Genomic DNA, 22805 nt, shown 5'->3' with positions numbered 1-22805 from the left:
ACCGGTCCCTGGAAAATAGGGACATTTTGAGGGTCTGTAATGTAAAAACACCCAAGTACATAATAAAAACAAAACAATAACAATCCACCCCAACAATCCCTCCACAACACACTGGATGTTGACCAGCCAAAGGCCTGGTTAAAGAGGGCCTTTTTCAGTATGCCATGAAACTTAAAAGAGAGGGAGCCCAACCACTTCTCTTCAGAAACCCTTAAAATCTCTTCTACGTGCATTTGGATACTACAAAAACGAGCTCTTGGAAAGCTCAGTGAGATTTCATATTCCTTAATAAATAATAATAATTTGTTATTTATACCCCGCCCATCTGGCTGGGTTTCCCCAGCCACTCAAAGAACAAAGAAGACAGTCTTGACTTCCACAGCATGTGAAATATTGTTCCGTGCTTCTAAAAGGGCTGCCCCCCCCAATCCCATAAAGCTGGCCACAAAAGCATAGAAAACTAAGTAAGGCCGATAGATTTGGCAATGCGTACGACTTGACTCCTCAAAAACACATGAGCGATTACTTAGGTGTTTGAGCTCTATTTTTGGAATCGCTTTGTTCTGGTGCCAGCTGAAGACATGAGCCTATATTGGCTTGAGGCGTGTGCTGTTCCTTCCCCCCACCCCAGTATCTTTGTCTCAACAAATGCCTCAATACATCACATACCTCTCTTTTTCCCTCTCTCTTGGTGTACTAGAAGAAGAAGAAATCTCCTATTGTTGACCCATAAAGTTGTTTCGTGTCTGGACTGGGCATCTCATAATATTGCTGCTGCATATAGAGGAGACTTTTGCACAATAATTAATCAGCAACCACGGCTGCTTTCTATATTTTATTTTTTTGTTGGCACCATTTCTCTTAATTATCAAGATCCGTTACTGCCATCACAAAAAAGCAAACATGCTAAGTTCTTTTATATACAGTGGTACCTCGGGTTAAGTACTTAATTCGTTCCGGAGGTCCGTACTTAACCTGAAACTGTTCTTAACCTGAAGCACCACTTTAGCTAATGGGGCCTCGCGCTGCTGGAGCATGATTTCTGTTCTCATCCTGAAGCAAAGTTCTTAACCTGAGGTACTATTTCTGGGTTAGTGGAGTCTGTAACCTGAAGCGTATGTAACCTGAAGCGTATGTAACCCGAGATACCACTGTACTGCAATATTTCCTTTAAAAGGTGGGGAGAGGCTTGCGTTAATCATTCTTTAGCAGCATGCAAAGCACAACTTGACATGTTATGAGATGCTTTGTTGCACAAATTGACGAATAATTCCTGTTTTATGGGGCTAATATCATTAAATGTGGTTGATTGTGCCAGTAGTCATTAAAAGCAGTACACATGCGAGAGAGACCAAATGGGGCTAAGTAGCAAGGACTGATTTAACTTAAAGCCAAGGAGGTTTTGTTTGTTGTGGCTACCATTGCACCAGTGTTGTTACAGATTGGTTTGGCTTGTGCCATCCAGTGGTGAAAGATATTTAGCAGTGCCTCGATTTTTCAGTGGCACCAGATAAAAATGGGTGAATTGGCACCCCCTGATCAAGCCCATCCCCTTCTTTTTTTGTATTTTTCACTGCAGCGGGGTGGGGGGCAGGGAGAAGGAATGTTGCCCTGAGCACAGTCGTAAAGATTTCTTGAGGACGTGTCTACAAGACTGATCAAACATATTGTTTGCCAAAGAACCCACAGGCACACTCAGGGCCTTGGATTCCGCCACTAGCAGCCTGCAGGGCTAGGATACAATTTCTCTCTTTGTCTAGGGTGAAGAGTGTTTGGTAAACTTATCTTGGTGTTTTCACTGGGAAAAGCCCTGTGAGACAAGTGCTTTTCCCCTCCTTTTCTTTCCTGAATGAAAACATTGTGTTGAACTCAACCACATACCCAGCCTTTTTCCTGCTGGAGACTTTCTCCCCAGATGCCTCTTTCTTCCTTCTGCTCCCAGGCACTTCTAAATATAAATGCATAATATTTTACACATGAAATCTAAGACAGTTCCTTCTTGGTTTGGGGCAATTTACTTAGCACTATCCCTTATCAAAAGATATGAGCCACCATGTGGACACTCGAGTGGGTGCCATCCTTGAAGTGTGTTTCAAAATGGCGGTTAATACAGAATCCAGGAGCAGGGCCATATTAAAGTAGGGTTACATATTTCAAAAAAACTTGAGCTGTTGAGGTCTTCTTTGGGGGGTGGCAGCGAAATTGTTGATCTTTTTTTGCAGTACAGTGGTACCTCTGGTTATGAACTTCATAGAGGTCCGTTTTTAACCTGAAACTGTTCTTAACCTGAGGTACCACTTTAGCTAATGGGGCCTCCTGCTGCTGCCGCCGCACCACCACCGCATGATTTCTGTTCCCATCCTGAGGTAAAGTTCTTAACCCGAGGTACTACTTCTGGGTTAGCGGAGTCTGTAACCCGAAGTGTTTGTAACCCAAGGTACCACTGTATTGCATCATTGCAATCATTGCAATGCATTGGCTGGTTTTGACCTGTGAAGCTCACTCGGCGATCTTCGGCCAGTCTCCTTCTCCTAGCCTTGTCCTGGGCTTCTTCTTTTTAGATGTTAACAGGAGGCCTTCTGCTTGAAAAGCAGTGTTTTAATTTCTTTGTTTATTGGTTGTTTTCCCACCCTGCTCTTCTTCCAACCAGGGAACAGGGTGGCTGACAGCATAAATTAAATAATACAAAGGAATATCACAAAGTCACAGAAAAACACTTTCATAGTGATTAGCAGTGGAAGCTATCTATAGTGCCATCCACTAAAAGCAAGTGTCATCTGTAATACATATAGTCTGGACAAATGAAATGTCTTTCGCTTTCGTTTGAATGTTTCTATGGGGGACGATAACGACACAGGATGCCCCCAGGGAGAGAGTTCCATAAGTGTGGTGCTGCCACTGAAAATTCCCAAGAATAAGACAAGGGATGGGTATGTGTACCCTTCTCATGTGGCATATTGACTGCCTAGCATCCTCCTGCAGTCAGGGTTTTAGGATTCACAGTGAGGAGCACTTCAGAAAGGGTGTGGGGTGTTAACTGCATTTGTTCTCCACTCGCTATACAGAACTGCCCTCCTGTATTATATATGCTTTCATGGCCTTATTGCATGGGTAGGCAAACTAAGGCCTGGGGGCCCAATCGCCTTCTAAATCTGGCCTGCGGACAGTCTGGGAATCAGAATGGAGTAGAATGTGTGATTTTATTTAAAATGCATCTCTGGGTTATTTGTGGAGCATAGGAATTTGTTCATTTCCCCCCCAAAAATATAGTCTGGCTCCTCACAAGGTCTGAGGGACAGTGGACTGGCCCCCCTGCTGAAAAAGTTTGCTGACCCCTGCCTTATTGTAAGCACAGTTAAAAGGTCCTTGAATTTCCTGAAGAGATTCTCCTCAGAGAACAGATACCTGAGCTCAGACACAGATATAAATGTTTCTATGCTGCTCATAAATGGCCTTACTTCAACTTTAACAGCACAATTGGGGTGGGTTTTTCCTGCTATCACCCTTTAATCGGCATTCTATATGCAAGCTGGAGGGAAAGAATTGGCATCCGTTGACTGGCAATAAGACCCAATTGATTCCTTCCCAGTGTGAGGGCTGGAATTGTGAGGTGGAGCCATTTTCTTCTAGCCAATTAAGCCTCCAAAACAATATATAGCTTGTGCTTTTCGTTTTTTTGGTCCTCGCCAATGGCTGTTGGGGTTTGGGAAAGCTCAAAGACCACCAGAGATGCAGTGGAAAGTAGGCTCCTTTTTAAAAAGTAAAAATAGAAGAAAATGAAGACTACTTAACATTCACTTGTAGCTAAAAAGGCAAGAGGTTGATGCAAACCAAAAAAGTGTAAGTAGCAAGGAAGTAAAAGCCTCTGTTTGTTGTCCCTCAGAGACACAATGTAAAAATAATCACTGCTTACCATTGTGTTGGTATGTTAGATGTGAAATAAAAGGTTATCTAAACAGTCCTTCTAAATTCTTAGTGACTGTTCCCAATTTTTGTTTTCTCTAACAACAATAATAAATAAGGTATACAAGGCGTATTAAAGAAGCAGTTGAGCATCATGCTTTGCAGCTGCTCTACTAGGTGGTAATGAGAATAACAGCATTTACAAAGAACTTCAAACTGTTCTAAATGCAGGATTTTGTTGCAAACCTCACAAGGGTCCTCTCTCAAACAGGTGCATATTTCCCCAATAATTCAGATGGTGAGCTGAGGCTGTAAGAAAAGGAGGGTGAGTTCCTAGTGATGGGGCAACTTAAAAGCATGTTGGGGTGCTTTGTTAATTGGTGGAGTAGCATCTTATCGGCTGTGCTAGACCAGTACATGCTCTCTTACACAAGGCTCTTCCTTTGTAGCCACTAGTGGTTTCAGAATAAATCGTGGAACTGAAACCTATCTGTATGTCACCCGGAGAGTCAAAGCAAGTGGTTGTGAAGTTCATAGATAGGCAGAGCTCAAACACAAAATGGCAGCCTGTGGGCAGAGGAATAAAGGACAAAGTATGCAGAGAGGAGGCAGATATAGACAGGCAGGTAGGTCTGCAAAGAAAATGCCATAGCGCTTCCCCCAAGCACCAGTTGCAAGCCCTGAAGATTGTACAGGGGTACCTCAGGTTACAGACATTTCAGGTTACAGACGCTTCAGGTTACAGACTCCGCTAACCCAGAAATAGTACCTCAGGTTAAGAACTTTGCTTCAGGATGAGAACAGAAATCGCGCGGTGGCAGCAGTGGGAGGCCTCATTAGCTAAAGTGGTACCTCAGGTTAATAACAGTTTCAGGTTAAGATCGGCCCTCAAATAACAAATTAAGTTCGTAACCTGAGGTACCACTGTATAGGACAGATTAACCTTTCCTTCCCCCACCAACTACAGACTACAGTCACCCTTGGCCAGCACTCCAGAGTTCAAATTCCAGCAGTGTGTGTGACCATGGGCATAGCCGGGGGGGGGGGAGGGGGAGGGGAGTAGCTCCCCCCCCCCAATCAAGTAAATAAATAAAAATATTTAACTAAAAGTAGAAACTGTAGAAAGATTTTGACAGGTTCTTCTGAGCACTGCCTGTCTCCTGAGAGCCAGAATCTAAACTCAATAGTTTTATTCCCCGTATCTTCCATCTCCAGTTCATTTTCTTTGCCTGCTCTACGTGAGCGTTCACAAGAAAAGGAAGGGAGGGGGGAGAAGAGAGCCTTTGCGTGCTAAGGCAGCTGTGTTTAACAGGTAGGGCAAGTATGGGGAAGTGCTCAAGGCTTACCGCAGGACTCCTTCCCACCTGCGAGCTCCGATCAAACACCTTGACAGGCAACCAGAGTGGGAAGCCATGATGTAATCGTAGGAACCCAAAACAATCGGCCCTTTCATGGCAAGGCGATAACAATCAAAACAGTATGTTAAGGGCCCTGCCATGCAGGAATACACATGCATATTATACACTGTGGGGAATTGAAAGCCGGAGTGAAAAGGGGCTTGTTAAGAATATGTAGCCTACTTTCATAATCGCTCTGTAAAATAATAGTCCCTTCTAAACAAGGTTTTAGGCTTATAGAAGGCTTTCTGTGTCTTGACCTTGCAAAAATGCAGAGATGCCAATTTCTTTACTTTTTTTATATTAAAAAAAAGTTAATGAGAGAGTTCCAAAGTGATGCCATGCCAGTTCACAGGCATACGGTGTATAAGGTCCGTTGCATAAGTTTCCATTTAGGGCAGGATAATTTTAATAGGACAGAGGGGAAAGAAGACTTCATAGGTTGGGAGCAAGGTCTATGAGTCTGCACCTTCCTGATAATACCTCACCACTGGGACTGCACAGCCACTTTGCTCCTTCCTGGTCATTTTTGCTCCTGCAACACACTGAGTTAACCTGAGGTTTGGCTTGTTCCCAAAACCCAGGTTCCTGGTTAAGCTCTCTTTTCACTAACCACAAGCTATCACCAAGAAGAAACATACTGTTGCAATGTAACTGACTATGTACCGTTGCACGTCAGCTGTTGAATTCTGGAGGGGGAAAAAATCAGTTGTCAGATATAATTAAGTGTTGAATGTAGATAGCCCTTATTCAAAGAATATAATGGCATTCAGAAAATACTTGGAAACGACTCAGCGTCAAAATTTGCAAAGGAAAGGTTGAAGGCAATCTTGAGGACCAAATTTATTTAAGCTCCCAGTCTGTGATGTCATAGTAGTTGCAGTTGTGATGTACCTTGTTCCTGCTCCTGGAATAACTACAAAATGGCCCCGTCTGTCTGAATGTTACTTGTTGATTCCTGGTTCCGTTTCTGTTTCTGTTCTGTTTTCACAGTCTGCTTCTGTTTCTTGATATTCCTTCTGTTTGCCTCCATAATTCACAATTTACCAATCTTGCTTTTCAAGGCAATGTTCACTGCCCTGGAAGGGTGAGCAAGGCCTTTGCCCAGTTCTTTGCAGTCCCACCATACAGATTCTACTCTTAAATACTCCACTGCTGCTCACATCATAGCATTGGGCTGTATTGGGGGGTGGGGTGCAACCGAAGCACTCCTGCTGAGCTCTGTCACCTGCCTTGGTAGTGTACATTTCCTAACGACACCAAGAGTTAATTCATAAGGCATCTTTTCTTTTCCAGAGCACAGTAAAGTTTTATTGGGGTTATAATCTTTCCCAGTAAACTTGGGAGAAACCACGAACAGATGGGTCTCATATAGAGGAGGAATCACATCAAATTTCTTCTCCAGAAATTGTAACAAGATAGATACTTTCTTTACTGTAATGCCCACCCATCCCAGAAGATACCCTTTCCACCTTTGAACTGGAGGAGTCATTCTTAGGACTTGCAAGTTGCCTGTTTTGCCTATTACAACATTTCCTAAAAGCATTAGCTAATTAGATCTGACCACAGTCTGGCTACTTCTACCACAGTTCCTTGCACAAAGGCTGGACACAATCAAATCCCAACCCGCGGCAGGAACCCACAGTCACTTGGTTGGTGTTAAGAACCGTTATGTATCAGTGTTGGAATTGTGTAAAACACTGTCATCTCAAAGCAAATAAGCTTCCTGAAAGTTTTGATAGTCATCAGGGTTCCACTTCCACCCCTCTCCTTGAGGGAACTTAAAGGGAATGTTGATGTAAAAATCTGCGATTCCACCTCATTAAGCTCTTCCCGCTACCCTGGATTCAAACAAAGCTGTTTGTTGTGTGTATTTGCTTACTGAAGGAGACTGAGTTTATGAATGAGACAAGACATTCTGTTCTTGTTTGTGACCCTTCATCTCTCCTAGGGCAGGGGAGATGTTCTGTGGAAGGCCCATGCCATGGTTGTTTGAGTGTGACCTCAGGTTAGCTAGCATGGAAACTGAGAGCAGAGGTACAGTATTTGAGACTTGTAGACCCCAAAAGAGAATCTTCAAGTTTATTGAATGCTGGGGTGCAAGGGGTGGTATCCAGTTGGCGTTCTTTTCTGATTGAAGGCAGTTTTGGGTGATTTCCTCTCCCATTGGAGCAAATGGGGGGGGGCACTTCCAGAGGGGAAGGGGTTGCCTTCTCTTTCTCTGACAGATGTCTTCTGTCCATAAAAAGACATCAACCGGATGCCACTCAAGGAGAAAAGTTTTTTTGTATATGTTGTTAAGCACAAACCTTTGTTGATAGCTCAGTCGGTAGAGCACGAGACTCTTAATCTCAGGGTCATGGGTTTGAGCCCCATTTTGGGCAAAAGATTCCTGCATTGCAGGGGGTTGGACTAGATGATCCTCGTGATCCCTTCCAACTCTATGATTCAGTGATTTATTATCTTTACAGAGGGATTCACTTGTACCCAAATCTCTTTGTTGTATATCTATAAGGTTTTAATCCCATTACTTTACGGGGACGCAGGTGGCACTGTGGGTTAAACCACAGAGCCTAGGACTTGCCGATCAGAAGGTCGGTGGTTCGAATCCCCGCGATGGGGTGAGCTCCCGTCGGTTGGTCCCTGCTCCTGCCAACCTAGCAGTTCGAAAGCACGTCCAAGTGCAAGTAAATCGGTACTGCTCCAGCGGGAAGGTAAACGGCGTTTCCGTGCGCTGCTCTGGTTCGCCAGAAGCGGCTTAGTCATGCTGGCCACATGACCCGGAAGCTGTACGCTGGCTCCCTCGGCCAATAAAGTGTGATGAGTGGACCTAATGGTCAGGGGAGCGGGTGTACAGCTTTACCTTTACCTTTACACTTACTTGGGAGTAAGTCCCACCAAACTCAGTAGGATTTACTTCTGGGCAGACATGCCCAGAATTGCGCTGTTAATTGCACTCACAAAATCTCAAGAATGATCATGTAATTGTGCACTTTCACTTCCTGTGAATTTGAAAGCATGCCACAGAAAATAAGAATAGGCTTAATAGTCCAGGTTCCACACATAGTGTTAAGATTGCTAAGGGGTATCTGTGTTCTAGATTTTCTGCAATTGCTTTTCTTTTCCTCCTTCTCCAATCTGCACCTGACCACCTACCCTTTCCCTACAAAGCAAAGAAACAACAACAAAACCACCTCACCTAATTGCCTTTAAGGCAGGCAAAGTAGAGCAAGGTCAGAATGGGTTTTAGCTCCTTGTGGGGGGAAGGCTCAGTGGCAATTTTGTGGTTTCTTTTTGCACAGACCCCTCCATTCACACTTTCCTCTCCCACCCATTAATTTGCTGTGGTAATAGCTGCTTTGTGCTAAGGAGAGGCAAAGGGGGGGCTGCCGGAGGGGGGGGGAGGAAGCGTGTAGACAGCAGCTCTACTGTTTTCTAGAAGAGATGTTTTCCCCATACTCTTCCCCCCATCCCACCTCTCTCTCTCTCTCTCTCTCTCTCTCTCTCTCTCTCTCCTCCTTCTTCCCTTTATTGAAATAAGTCTGTCCTGGGTAAGCAAATTCGCAGCAGCTCCTTCTCCATTCTCAACCGTCTTCTTGTTGTTGTTAATATATATAAGTTTAAACAACTCTGAGTGGTTTTTTCTTCTTCTTCCCCACCACCAAGACTGGTCTTATTTTGCTAAGAGGAAACAAGTGTTTAATGTATCAGAAAAAAAGATCTTTCTTGCAGCTGCTGAGGTTTCTCAGAAGCTGAGAATGAAGCCAGTCTTTGTGCGGTGATTTGAGCCTCCTTTTTAAGGAGCGAGGACCTGGGGGGACAGAATGAGGTCCTGCTTTCTCGGCTCTGTGTTTCAAGGGGAAAAGCACTCGTGTTTAGGTGGGCGCTGAGCAACCTTTGCTGGAAAGGTGGGGAAATCTTGTCCCAGCCCTACTTGGATTTGTTTGGCTTCACAGCAGTGGCTCCAAAGCTTTGCTGCAAGTGCTCCCATTTGAGCTAGGTGCTGTAAACGGTAAAGGTAAAGGGACCTCTGACCATTAAGTCCAGTCGCGGACAACTCTGGGGTCGCGGCGCTCATCTCGCTTTACTGGCCGAGGGAGCCAGCGTTTGTCCGCAGACAGTTTGTCTGGGTCATATGGCCAGCATGACTAAGCCACTTCTGGCGAAACCAGAGCAGCACACGGAAACACCGTTTACCTTCCCGCCGGAGCGGTACCTATTTATCTACTTGCGCTGGTATGCTTTCAAACTGCTAGGTTGGCAGGAGCTGGGACAGAGCAACAGGAGCTCTCCCTGTTGCGGGGATTCGAACCGCTAACCCTCCGATCGGCAAGCCCAAGAGGCTCAGTGGTTTAGACCACATTGCCACCCGTGTCCCAACCACTACTATTCAGCCAAGAGTTGGGGTGAACCCCAACTCCTGAAACTGTCTGCTTAGATACAGTTTTTAAAAGGCTACCGGGATGAGGGCCATGATTAGGCTAAAACTGGGGGTAAGTCAAGGTGTGGTTAGGCTTCTGAACTTCAAGAACGGTCACTCTTTTCTTTCTCCCATAATTCATGCACCACCAAGCAGAACATTTCCATTTGCCGAATACTGAGCTGCCAGTGCTCGGCTGAGAATGCAGAGCTCTTGCTTGTGTTGATTTTCTTACTCACTTTAATGTGAGGGGGCGTTTCCCTTCTAGTGTGCAAGGCTGCATTTCAGTGAAGTGAATGGGAAAAGACACATGTGCGCAGGTTGCATGTCTGTGGAGCTCCTACACACAAGGAAGCACTGGTGTGGTGATTTAGTGCTCACAGAAGCATAGAATTGTAGAGTTGGAAGAGACCCCCAAAGGTTATCTTGTCCAACCCCTTGAGGTTCCAGGGTCCGCAGAGTCCTTGCGAGAGCCCTAAAAACCCCCACGCTGCTTGGAATTTCCTGAGGGGCTATTCTGCGCTTCTTTTCCAATGGCCGCGGCAAACCGGAAGTCCCTCAATGCCAGGAATCTCAACTAAAGCATCCATGACAGATGGCCATCCCACCTCTGCTTAAAAACCTCCAAGGAAGGAGAGTCCACAACCACCCGAGGGTGTCCACTCCACTGTCTCCACTGTAACAGCTCTTACTGTCAGAAAGTTTTTCCTGATGTTTAGTTGGAATCTCCTTTCTTGTAACTTGAAGTCATATTACGCAATGGGAGGATGAAGGTTTTTTTTTTTTAAAAAAAAAATAGAAATAAAAAATCACGTAGCACCATTATGCTGAACTTTGAAATCCCACAGCATCATTGATTCAAACTGCATTCATTTTGAGAGTTGCAGCTGCCAGGGTTGTGCTATACGTTGGATGATTGCACTGGGATTGCAGGTAAAATTTTAGATTTTATACCTCAAGTGCGTAGGTGGCAGAGGAAAGAGGGTTACTACAGGGCATGGCTGGGACTTGTTGGCAGAGCTTTGGAGGCAACATAAAGGTTTGTACTGCTTTTGTCCGGACTGTGCCCTCTGGTGTTGTTAATCCTTCATGTTTGTGAGCAGTAAATTCTGTCATCAAACAGAGAAATGCAATAAGGGAAGCTTTTGTTTCCTTTTCAATTCCATTTTGGGAGAAGCTCACATGAGAGAATGAATCCCTCATTTTCAAGTTTGTGCGGATGTAGATCCTGCAGATAGTCTAATATACACCAGGTGAGTCCTGAGTTTTGAAACCAACACCTCAGTAGCACCCATGCCAAGAATTTTATGTAACCTTCAGTCTCTCTGCCTCCCATGCCTTGTATGTTGAGATGGACTAAAACTCAAGTTTGCAAACCACAGTTCATTCATCCTTCCATTCATAAGAACAATCAAGCTGATTCATTCAACTGTTTTAGTATTTAGTATTTAGCCACCCCATGACCATTTATGGGAAACTAAGAGCCTTATCAGTCAACTGGGTGGAGCAGAAGTCCTTCCTTCCTTATATTTTCAAATACAGACATTTTCTTTCTATAGACTTCAGTAAATACATACAACGCATGCATAGTTTAGCTCAAAATGGTTTAGAATTACTTAGAAAATCCTCAGAAAGAACTTTAGCTGCTTTGCCAGGTACCAGATAGTATTGTGCTGCAATACTACAATTTTGTAAGAAAGTGTGTGTATTGGTGGCACTCAGATGACTGGGCAGGCCACCTCAACTCCCCAGATTCCTGTCCTCTCTAGTTGTAACCCTTCATGTTCATATGCTGCTACCAGTGACTATTGGTGGACCAGTCTTGGCTGCCATTTTTCTTAGTCCATAGTGTGCTCGCACACACACATGGTATTGTAAGCAAACATGGCAGTCAAGGCAAATAATCCTAGTGAACACTAGAAGCAGCAAGAAAAGTACAGGATGGGAAAAGGCCAATGGATCTTACAGTAGTCTTTGCCAGGTGTTTTGAACTACAGCTCTCATCTATCCCGGCATGATGACCATGATGAAAGTTTTCATCCCAGGAATCAGGTTGGCAAAAGCTGCTTTTACAGTGTATAAATTGCTTTGAAATTCTCTGTTCATTTATCCTCCCAATAACTCTGCTACCTACATTAAACTAAAATATTGTTGACTTGCCCAAGCCCACCCAGTGAGCTCGTGGTTTAACAGAAATTTCAATCTCGATTTCTCACTTTAAAACTCAGTAATGTACCTCCCTAACCACATTTCCCTGTGTCTGCCTCTGCAGGTAAAATCTACCCGCTGTTTAAATGCAAGACAGGAACTCTGTGACCTTTGTTTCTATTTTAAGGACAATAAAATGTCGGTGTGGTTTGACACTCCCTTAGCAAGATTGTGTTCCCTCTCAACCAGCTATTGAGGGCTGAATAGATGGAGTGTTAGACATTCACATCTGTTTAATACCAAGGACATGTATTCTTTTCTCTTAAGAATTGAGCACCTCATCAGTATTGACAAAACTAAACAGCATATTGGTAGTGCTAAGCAGCTGATTTGCTGCCCCAACCAAGCAACAGGGTTCCTTACCCGTTTGGAAATATTTGAGCCAGACAGTAAATTGGCCCTCATTTTATATGTCTGAGTAATCGGCATACTTGGCCTCTTAAAACCCTCACCAAGTAAACAAATGCTTTATCTTCTGTTGACAAAGACACTTTAATATGTTCCATTTTCAACCGACTTATAGCTGAGCCTTCAGTTGTGAAACTTCCCATGCTTGTTGTGCAGTCCATGCTTTCGGGTGGCGCTGTGGGTTAAACCACACAGCCTAGGACTTGCCAATCAGAAGGTCGGTTGTTCGAATCCCTGCAACGGGGTGAGCTCCTGTTGCTCGGTCCCTGCTCCTGCCAACCTAGCAGTTCGAAAGCACATCAAAGTGCAAGTAAATAAATAGGTACCGCTCCGGCAGGTACCGTTTCCGTGCACTGCTCTGGTTCACCAGAAGCAGCTTCGTCATGCTGGCCACATGACCCGGAAGCTGTACGCCGGCTCCCTCGGCCAATAAAGCAAGATGAGCGCCGCAAACCCAGACTCGTCCGCAACTGGACCTAATGGTTAGGGGTCCCTTTACCTTTACACCCTGCTTTAGACCACGGATAATGCTGAAACATCAGTGAAGCACTCTTTTGTTTTTTGGAATCAGTGCTGTCCAGAAATGCAAACCTATCTTGGACTTTAAAAAATGGCTGTTCACCACCAGGTGGAATGCACACCCCCAAACACCTGCAACTTGAACAGTGATGTTGTGGAAATAATACCTTTGCCACTAGCACAAGATGCTGGTGGGAGTGGAGGGAGCTGGAGCTTGACTCCCAGGCTCCAAATTGTCATGGTTTGAACTGTATGTAGCATGTCCTCCACCTAGTGACATGAATGATGTGAGGCATCCATGTATCACCATTCAGCAGTGGCCAAAACAGGGAAGTTACCGTATTTTTCGCTCTATAAGTTGCACTTTTCCCCTCCTAAAAAGTAAGGGAAAGTGTGTGTGCATCTTATGGAGCGATTGCAGGTTGCGCAGCTATCCCAGAAGCCAGAACAGTGAGAGGGATCGCTGTGCAGCACTCCCTCTCACTGTTCTAGCTTCCGGCTTAGCCACGTGCAGCCTCTTCAGGGCAGCGAGAAGCCTTCATCCAGCTGCCCTGAAGAGGCTGCACAGCTATCCCTGAAGCCAGAAGAGCAAGAGGGATCGGTGCACACCAATCCCTCTTGCTCTTTTGGCTTCAGGGATAGCCACACAAAACCTCTTGAGCGCAGCGGGAACGCTCCTGCCTCTTTTCTCAAGAGGCTTTGCATTGCTTTCTTGTTTCTTGTTTTCTTCCTCTAAAAACTAGGTGCGTCTTATGGAGTGAAAAATACGGTATGAGTCAGGCAAGGAATGCCCAGAGTGAGGAGTTGTCAAAAGTGCATTTACAAGTTAGGAAAATGCATGTCTTATCAGCCCTGCGTCTCTCAGCTGCTCCTAGGTGTGCACCCAACGAGGCAGTTGCCACAACAAATAGGCCATGCCCCCAACCTCAGCTTATGTATCTCCCACAAGCAGGCACAGACTCCACCTGTTTGTAACTAGCTTCTGCCTCTCGTCTCCTGGATGTTACAGGCTCCCTCAGATCACTGTTTCCTTCTACCAAGTCAGTCTCCAGCCCCGCTTCTTCCAGTGCCCACTCATCAGCATCCAGCCACCGCTCCTCAGGGTCCAGCCAGACCCTGACATCATGGGGGAACCGGTCAGACAAGCAAAGAAGAAAGCCTCCCAAATGCAGTAATCATATTAATAATAATAATTTATTATTTGTACCCCGCCCATCTGGCTGGGCTTCCCCAGCCACTCAGGGCAGCTTCCAACAAAGATTAAAAATACATTAAAATGTCACACATTAAAAACTTCCCTGAACAGGGCTGCATGTCTTCTAAATGTCAGGTAGTTGTTTATCTCTTTGACATCTGATGGGAGGGCATTCCACAGGACAGGCGTCACTACCGAGAAGGCCCTCTGCCTGGTTCCCTGTAGCAGTGAGGTAAAGGCCCTCGACGTTTGACCCCAGTGTCTGGGCAGAACGATAGGGGTGGACATGCTCCTTCAGGTATACTGGGCCGAGTAGACTCGATCAGATGTTATCATCTCTGACCTGTGCAGGTCAGGCTTGGTCACTAGTCTGAACAGGATAGTATAAATATTCCTCAAACCCAAAAATCAATAAGGGGGATTTCCCCACCATTGTGCTATCGCAGAGAAGGACACAGAGGTGGAAGTTGATATAGGCTGGAGACCTGGAGCAAGTGAGGATTTATGCTGCTTTTGAAGAGAATAATCAGCAAAGCGATAGTCAGCTGGAGAATCCCCACCACTTGGAATCTCCTGAAGTTGCGATAAATCATCTTACTTCTGGTTCTTAATGCTTCGTATTCAGTTAGAAATGATTGTAGAATTGTTTATAACGATGAGCCTTCTGTCTCTGACTAAGAAACGTGAAACCAATAGAGTCCTCCTGGAGAACCATTGTCTTTTGACTTATGCATTTGCTGAGGAAACCTGTAATAAAATAACTCAAGTGTAGTGTCAAGACTCCAAGCTACAATTTCTGTCTTATGCGCCCTGGTAGGGCCTGGTATAATGACATTTGTTTCTGCAGCAATTAAAAATAAACCCAGAGGAGAATGGCTCAGTGCATGAGAGATCTATATATAATATGTTCTTTGGAAATCTTTTCTGTAACAAGCAATGGAATAACCTTTGCCTCTCCTCTGGCAAGCAGTTGGGAAGTGGGGAATGTAAGGTATGGTGCTCCTGGTTCTTTTAGGAGTATAAGGACCTGTAATGGGCATGGACCTGGGTCACAGCTGGTTTTTTCATTTCCCAATGTGGGGAATCAGCTGTTATATGTGTATTTTCTTCAATAATCTGAAATATCAGTAGCACCTATCAACCCTCCATTTGATATCTGCTGTGTCATCCTACTGTCCCATCTAAAGACTTACAACAGACACAAACCTGACAAACAGACCTGAAGGAGTGTCTCCACCCCCATTGTTCAGCCCGGACACTGAGATCCAGTGCCGAGGGCCTTCTGGCGGTTCCCTCATTGCAAGAAGTAAGGTTACAGGGAACCAGGCAGAGGGCCTTCTCAGTAGTGGCACCTGCTCTGTGGAACGCCCTCCCAACAGATGTCAAGGCAATAAACAACTATTTTACTTTTAAAAGACAACTGAAGGCAGCCCTCTTTAGGGAAGTTTTTAATGTCTAATGCTGTATTGTTTTTAATATTTTTAATATGGCTGGGGAAATAATAAATTACTATTATTATTATTATTATTATTATTATTATTATTACAAATACAAATGTCTACAGTACCAGCCAATTCCCCACCCCAAATCACTTACCATCTAGCCTGATTAAGAGCTCTGGTGAACTCAAAGCTTGCATGTTATGTTGCGACATTTTGTTGGGCCTAATAAAGATAAAAGGTAAAGGATAATAAAGATACTGCCCTAATAATGGATTTTGGTTTGAATGAGTTGGCTTTTCTCATGGGACAGCCATGGGTACCTTTGCTTTTTTAGTGTTCCTAGTTGCTCCTGCATCATTCAAGACCTGGGTCTTCATGAACATGTGTTCCTCCAACCCTTTGTGCATGTCTATTCCAGAGTTCAGAGGAGTGCTTGGTTTTGTTCTTTGCATCAGCTCAGAATGCACTTTGAAGGAGGGAGAGTTGGTTGATTGGCAAGCGTCAGCATGTTAGCATCTTCTTCGATTTGGGAAATCTGTAATCAGGGTGAGAGGCTCTAGCTTATCATACTCCCTGATGTGTAAGCTTCCCACATGAAAAGAGATTTAGACTGTTAAACTGTGGCATCTCATGCCCAATGCCAACTCACAATCCTTTCCACGACACATTTTTGCCCTGTGCCTGCAACCCCCCTTTCAGCTCAGGATGTGTAGAAGTTACCAAAGGCTTTAAAATACTACTATTATGACTACTGGGACGCGGGTGGTGCTGTGGGTTAAACCACAGAGCCTAGGGCTTGCCGATCAGAAGGTCAGCGGTTTGAATCCCCGCGACAGGGTGAGCTCCCATTGCTCGGTCCCTGCTCCTGCCAACCTGGCAGTTCGAAAGCACGTCAGAGTGCAAGTAGATAAATAGGTACCACTCCAGCGGGAAGGTAAATGGCGTTTCCGTGTGCTGCCCTGGTTCTCCAGAAGTGGCTTAATCATGCTGGCCACATGACCCGGAAGCTGTACGCCGGCTCCCTCTGCCAGTAAAGCGAGATGAGCGCCGCAACCCCAGAGTCGGTCACAACTGGACCTAATGGTCAGGGGTCCCTTTACCTTTACCTTTATTATGACTACTACAAGCAAGCAAACAAACAAACAAACAAACAAACAAACAAACAAACAAACAAAAGCAGGCTGAAATAATAATGTGTAAAGCAATGCCCCTCCCCTGCTTTTTTGGTTTTTTTTATAAAAACACCTTTCTGCCTCTGGTGTCTGTTTCAGCAATTTGGAGTTCCGCATAGGCAGCTATTTTAAATTTGCTATCTGCCTCCTTTTGACAAGTCTTTTCCCCCACCCACCTCTGTTCCTCCCTGCCTCCCAGGGGCATTGTTAAGTTGAGTAACTTATGTAGAACACTTTGAAGATGAGAATCCTGAGTTGGATGCCAAGCATTAGCATGATTGCCTTAGGCCCCAAGGGCTGAAAATACTGACATTAAAGAGACATGTTTAATAACAAGGACTATTTCGCCAACAAAAGGACTATCTCAGCCTAATGTCTTTTATTTGCTCCACCCATGCACAGCCATCATTTCTGTTATATAATACCTATGATCTATTTCATGTTATTCGCACAGGAATTTAGCCATTGGGATTGGAATCCAGAACTTTCCAGAAGGACTAGCTGTCAGCCTTCCCTTGCGTGGAGCTGGGTTTTCGACGTGGAGAGCATTCTGGTAAGGTTCAAAACCTGTTTCTCACGTTTCCTTTGTATTTCCTGATGCAACTTTGGAACTGGAAATGTGTTCAAGTGGCCCTGATTCGCACTTTCTCTCGCACACTGGGAGACGCTGCTGCTATTTATGTCAGTGGTTCTCAATCCTTTTTCTAACTCAGCCTACCTACTCTATGGTTGCTAAAGGTCCTCCCATCTAATCCAACTATCAGAAATGCAAATCCCTTTACTCCTTCTCATGTAGGTCTCATCTGAACTACACAGTTAAAGCAGTATTATACCACTTTAAACAACCATAGCTTCAACCAAAGAATCATGGGAGCTTTAGTTTGTTAAGGGTGCTGAAGGTTATTAGGAGACCCACTTAAAATTCCCCTCACACAGCTACACTTCCCAGAGTTCACTGGGAACAGGAATTGATTAGTTAACCATTATAAGAATTGGCCAAAGCAAGACAAAGTGACCTTGAGAGGAGGATAGACAATGGTTGGAATTGATTTCTGAATGGGAGACCAAACAGGGGCACCATTTGGGCTCTGCTTCTGGGAGAGGTGCTGTTTGAGTTCCACCTCTGGCAGTAAAAAGGTAAAGGTAAAGGACCCCTGGATGGCTTAAGTCCAGTCAAAGGCGACTATGGAGTTGTGGCGCTCATCTCGCTTTCAGGCTGAGGGAGCCGGCGTTTGTCCACAGACAGCTTTCTGGGTCATGTGGCCAGCATGACTGAACCGCTTCTGGCACAACGGAACACCATGACGGAAACCAGAGCGTACGGAAATGCCGTTTATCTTTCCACCACAGCAGTACCTATTTATCTACTTGCACTGGTATGCTTTCGAACTGCTAGGTTGGCAGAAGCTGGGACAGAGCAATAGGAGCTCACTCAGTAGCGGGGATTCGAACCGCGGACCTTCTGATCGGCAAGCCCAAGAGGCTCAGTGGTTTAGAGCACAGTAGAATGTCTTGGGGCAGCACTGAAAGGAAAACTGATAGCACTACACTGAAAATATGTAGCAACTCCCCCCAACCCCCCACAAAAAGATATTGCAAATTGCAATCCCAATAAGACTTTTTTAACTTCTCTGTTTTTGCCCCAAAACAAAACTTGATTATCAGACTAAAAACAGAACTAGATTTTTTTTTTTTTGGAGGGAATTGATTGACAAAAAATCTTGACTGCAAAAGGTCCCTGTGGAGGAGGGAGAGGCATGGGGCAGAGAATTCACCTTTATAGATGTTCTCTTTTGTCTGTAGCCATTTGCCACCTTTCAGTGTCTTCTGCAGTGTTTGCTCCTGAATGGTTTCAGAGGAGATGATGATGATGATGATGATGATGGTGGTGGTGGTGGTGGTGATTGGCAATAATCATCCCTGTTGTCCTGGCCTCAAATGGGAAGTTGTCAAGGAGAAGGGGAAGAACTGATTTGTGTTGACTTCGCAAACTGTGGCAGCTTGGAAGGGACAAACAACACAATGCACAGGACAGGACAGGACAGCATCCTGCCTTATCTACTGACATGTTGTTTGGGCTGTTTTACAGGTATGGGCAATTAAGTGGCATGGTGGAACCACTAGCTGGCATCTTTGGGGCCTTTGCCATAGTGTTCGCAGAGCCTCTTCTGCCCTATGCCTTGGCCTTTGCTGCTGGGGCAATGGTATATGTGGTGATGGACGACATCATCCCAGAGGCACAGATCAGGTGAGCAACTCCTTATTCAGCCACATCCATTCTGTTTCTTTCATGCTGCTTTTAACACCAAATGTCTCTCAGGTAGAGAAGCCTCTGCAAACCAAATCAAGGGGAGATTAAAACCAAAGCATGACTGTGAGGTCCGCTGTAGCTTTGTTTCAGGTTAACTGTTCTGTAGAGAAGAAAAGATTGGAAAACCCACTTCAGGCAGCAACAGCAGCAACGCCACCTAAATTAAGCTCCTCTCAGTCAGCTTTTGAAGAAAAGATTTTGGTTCCCAGGACATCAGACTTTCACAAACTCCTGAAACTACTCAGACCAACGTCGTAGAATCCAATCTTAAGAGTTGGTTGGAGTAGCAGACTCCTTGTCATGAAACCCTGCAAGTCAAAAGCACCTCATCTTCATCCCAATTCTCTAGAGGGGAATTGTTGGTGTGTTAGCTGCCACTGTTTTCAGTATCTTCTGCCTACACAAGCACTTCCCCTCATTGGTCAGTATCCCTCAAATCATGACCATCCCAACCAAACAGCATAAAACAGGGCATTAAACGCACTGTTTGCTTCTCCAAAGGGGGAAGAAGAAACATTTTTGTGTCAGATAAGGAAACAAACAAAAAAACAACAACAGCAAATACCATTTGGAATGCAGACCTTAACTTCTCTTCCCCTACCTCTCCTCTCTTCGCAGTGGCAATGGGAAGCTGGCTTCCTGGACATCAATCTTAGGATTTGTGGTCATGATGTCCCTGGATGTTGGACTTGGATAACAGGCGATGCCAACTTTCCCCATCTTTGACCTTCAGAATGGACAAAATGCACAGCAGAAGCTGGAATGGGAACAATGCATTTTTACGTAATAATAATACTGATCTGGGTTAATGTTGATTTGACTTAAATTATACGGACTTAAAATTTGCCATAATGTTAATGTGGGTGGTTTTGAAAAACGCAGGAAAGTCATTCTTGTGGTCCCCCCCCTCCTGCCACTCCATTACTCCTTTTCCAGTGGGGTTGTTGGTATGAGGTCAGGTCTAATCTGTGGTGATTGTCTTTGCTGTGTCTTCGCAAATCTTGTTGTGTGGTATAAACTGAGTGGTGCAAAGCAACATCAAAGAGCTGAAATGGCCTACAAGAGTGACCTACAAGAGAAGTCCATACAGTGCTTTGTTTTTAGCTGTGGAAATATTCGGCTTCGCTACTTGTCGAAATGGATAGATCATTTCTTTTAATCAATAATAGGACCTTAGGGCTGTGTTTAGAGGTGGGGAACAAGAGCTTTCCTATCTGCATATGGTATTGGAGGTTTACCTGGCGAGCAAGGGAAGATTGCAAAGTATTCGTGGCAAATCTTAAGTGAAGGCTGCCCTTCTTCTGTCAAGTGTCTGGGCTTCTATAGTGCTGTTCCCGTAGGTGCACTCATTTCCTAATATCCCTTGTCTGGTAGGAAATAATCACCCTTCAGTTTTAGGGTTATGGAGGGTTACTACTTCTGGACTTACTACTGTAGGGTTTCTGGAGGTTGAGCCTCTGTGAATCGTTAATCTAAGCTCTTAACTCAGTTGACATGCCAATATGGCGTTTTCTACCATCTCAAGCAAGCAGAGTTCAGCACTGAAGGTGGATCTGAGCCTCCGAGTGTCAACACTAGGAGGCCTATTGCCCTAGCACCTAATTCCACCCCTCACTCCCTACCTGCGTTTTCTAATATCTTTATTTGCTATGATAGCAAGAGGGCTTTATTGGGGAATTGTTCCCACCCGCTTCCTTGTGATGAATGCAAGAGAGTAGAGTGGGGCAGAGTAAACTGATGGGGTTAGTTGACAACTTGTGTTCATCCAGAAAATCAGTACCAATTCATTGGCAGATCAGCTATAAGGATTGAGATCCCTGAGTAAAAAGACACGCCCATTGTGCTCTATGGCGGAAACAGAAGTAAGAGAGCTTGCATTGGTACAGCATATACTTTTGACAGCTAAGGGCTTCTTGCTTTTTGTCTGTAGCATTTGTACTTGCAGGTTAAACCTCAAGAATTGTGTGTGTGTGTCGCTGGAACCTGTCTTCCTATATGTCACCTCAGGGCTCTGCAAAAGAGGCCTCTGGATAACCAGTGCCACACACACATCCCCACCATGGCTTTTCTCCCAGTTCACAAAGCAGGATTACTTTGGTTGCTTTGTGATATCTATTTTCTCCAGGGGGGACAGAGCATAAGGAGTATGTGTGTGCCGGAGGCTTCCCAGGGGTCATGTGGTTACCATCAGCCAGTTGGTGCTCTTGGACTAAATTAATTGAAAGCCCATGGGCTTGTTTCTTCAGTGTGTGTGGTTTTGTTTGTATGCACAAAGACCAATACATAACGATGATTAGTAATTGATCTGACTTTTTAACTGTGGTGAGTCTGAATAAAAGAGATTTTAAAAATTGTGTTTGAGTCATTGAACTAATTTCTTTCTCCTGCCATCTCTCTCCCATTATTATTATTATTATTATTTATTGTTTGTTCTAACCCGCTTGTCCGTAAGTACAACTATTCGGGCTCAAACGAGTTTGCTTCATCAGATCCTTGGTCCGTTCACACTGTTGCTTCTGGTAACCATTCAAAGCCCCTTGCTGTACTGCAATAATAATGAGCCAATGTCTGGTTAGACAGTGCACCTTCCTTACTCAATTGATGGTGAATGGGAGCCAGTCTGTATTCCTGGAAGTGACCTTGAGGAGCAAATGTCAAAAGAATTGCCCAGGACACAGCTGAACCTCTCCTTCCATATTACAAGTTAAATGCATTGGAGTACCTTGAACCACAAAGTATAATGGTTTAATTTCCATTATGGAAATGGGAATGTTTACTTATGTTAAATTACTGTGCATTTTTAACATGGGGTTTTCCCTTTGGCAGTAGTTCTCATGTAATTGGCTGACTGTGAGTCACATGAGAGAGGCATTCCATTCTATTGTGACTGTTATTCAAGTAACTGTCATTTTTAACTTTTTCTGCTTCTTTCTGTGTGTGTGTGTGTGTGTGTGTGTGTGTGAGAGAGAGAGAGAGAGAGAGAGAGAGAGAGAGAGAGAGGGGCAGAGAGAGAGAGCTGCTGAGAGAGGCTTATTTGGAGTGTGTGTCAATGTGATTTGTCTGAAGTGAAACAGACAAGAGGAAGATCCCTAAACGTTAATGGGAAGAAACCTTTGCAGGAGCTCTCTATAAGGAACAAAGTGAATAAGCATGAGATTGACTATTAATGGGGAAATCAACAAATGGCTGTAATGCATTTATTTCTTGGCAGAACTGAAGGAACTAGTATTTTGTGGGCAAGCAGTTTGCTGGCTGGCACAGACAGAAATGTGCTAGAAAAACCTGGGGGCAAGAGGGCTAATAGTTGGGTCACTGGTATCTGTTTTTGTTTCCTTTTAGTCACCAAAAATTATCTGAAAGATTTTCATTTGCATCTGGGTGTGATATATGGGACAGGTTTCACAGCCACTCTCCAGACATTTTTGACTATGTTTAGTTAGGGAGGCGTTTTGTTTTTTGCGAATAGAAGGGCTTGATGCTTCTTCTTAAAATGCTGAGGGCTTCAAAGGGATGGGCATTGCTTTTTTGTGCTCAAAAAGCAAGATTCCATGTTGCTGAGGACACCCCCACACACACTTGTTCCACCTTCTGCACTCCTCCTCCTGCCCACAAATAAGGTTCATAATTGATCTAGAATTGCAGTCCCTAACACGCCCTTGCCATCTTTCAGCTGATCTTAACAGACGGAAGGGCTCATACAGGATAACATGCTCCCAGAAATACGCTGAGCCCATGCCACCGAAACCAACCTGTAATTTGGATTTTGTTCTCTTCTGCTTGGCTCACATCATGGAAAAACAAGGGTGGGTGTGACGCTGTGCCACCTCTTC

The 22805-nt window shown here is 44.6% G+C and overlaps 1 protein-coding gene across 5 annotated transcripts in view; it reads left to right on the top strand.

The window, feature by feature from the left end:
• Positions 1–21329, top strand: part of SLC39A11 (solute carrier family 39 member 11) — a 257070-nt gene extending 235741 nt beyond the window's left edge. For all 5 annotated transcript variants that reach the window (XM_083727731.1, XM_083727730.1, XM_083727728.1 and 2 more), the window contains 3 exons: positions 17119–17217; positions 18754–18912; positions 19594–21329. In XM_083727731.1, coding sequence (XP_083583857.1) covers positions 17119–17217; positions 18754–18912; positions 19594–19672 — 337 coding nt within the window. In that variant the 3' untranslated portion in view covers positions 19673–21329. The remainder of the gene's footprint in view (positions 1–17118; positions 17218–18753; positions 18913–19593) is intronic.
• Positions 21330–22805: the final 1476 nt, after the last annotated feature.

This window comes from Podarcis gaigeae (assembly GCF_964106915.1).
Source record: "Podarcis gaigeae genome assembly, chromosome: 2".
NCBI lineage: Eukaryota > Metazoa > Chordata > Lepidosauria > Squamata > Lacertidae > Podarcis > Podarcis gaigeae.
The sequence above is the reverse complement of the archived record's forward strand: the minus strand, read 5'-3'. Positions and strand labels throughout refer to the sequence as shown.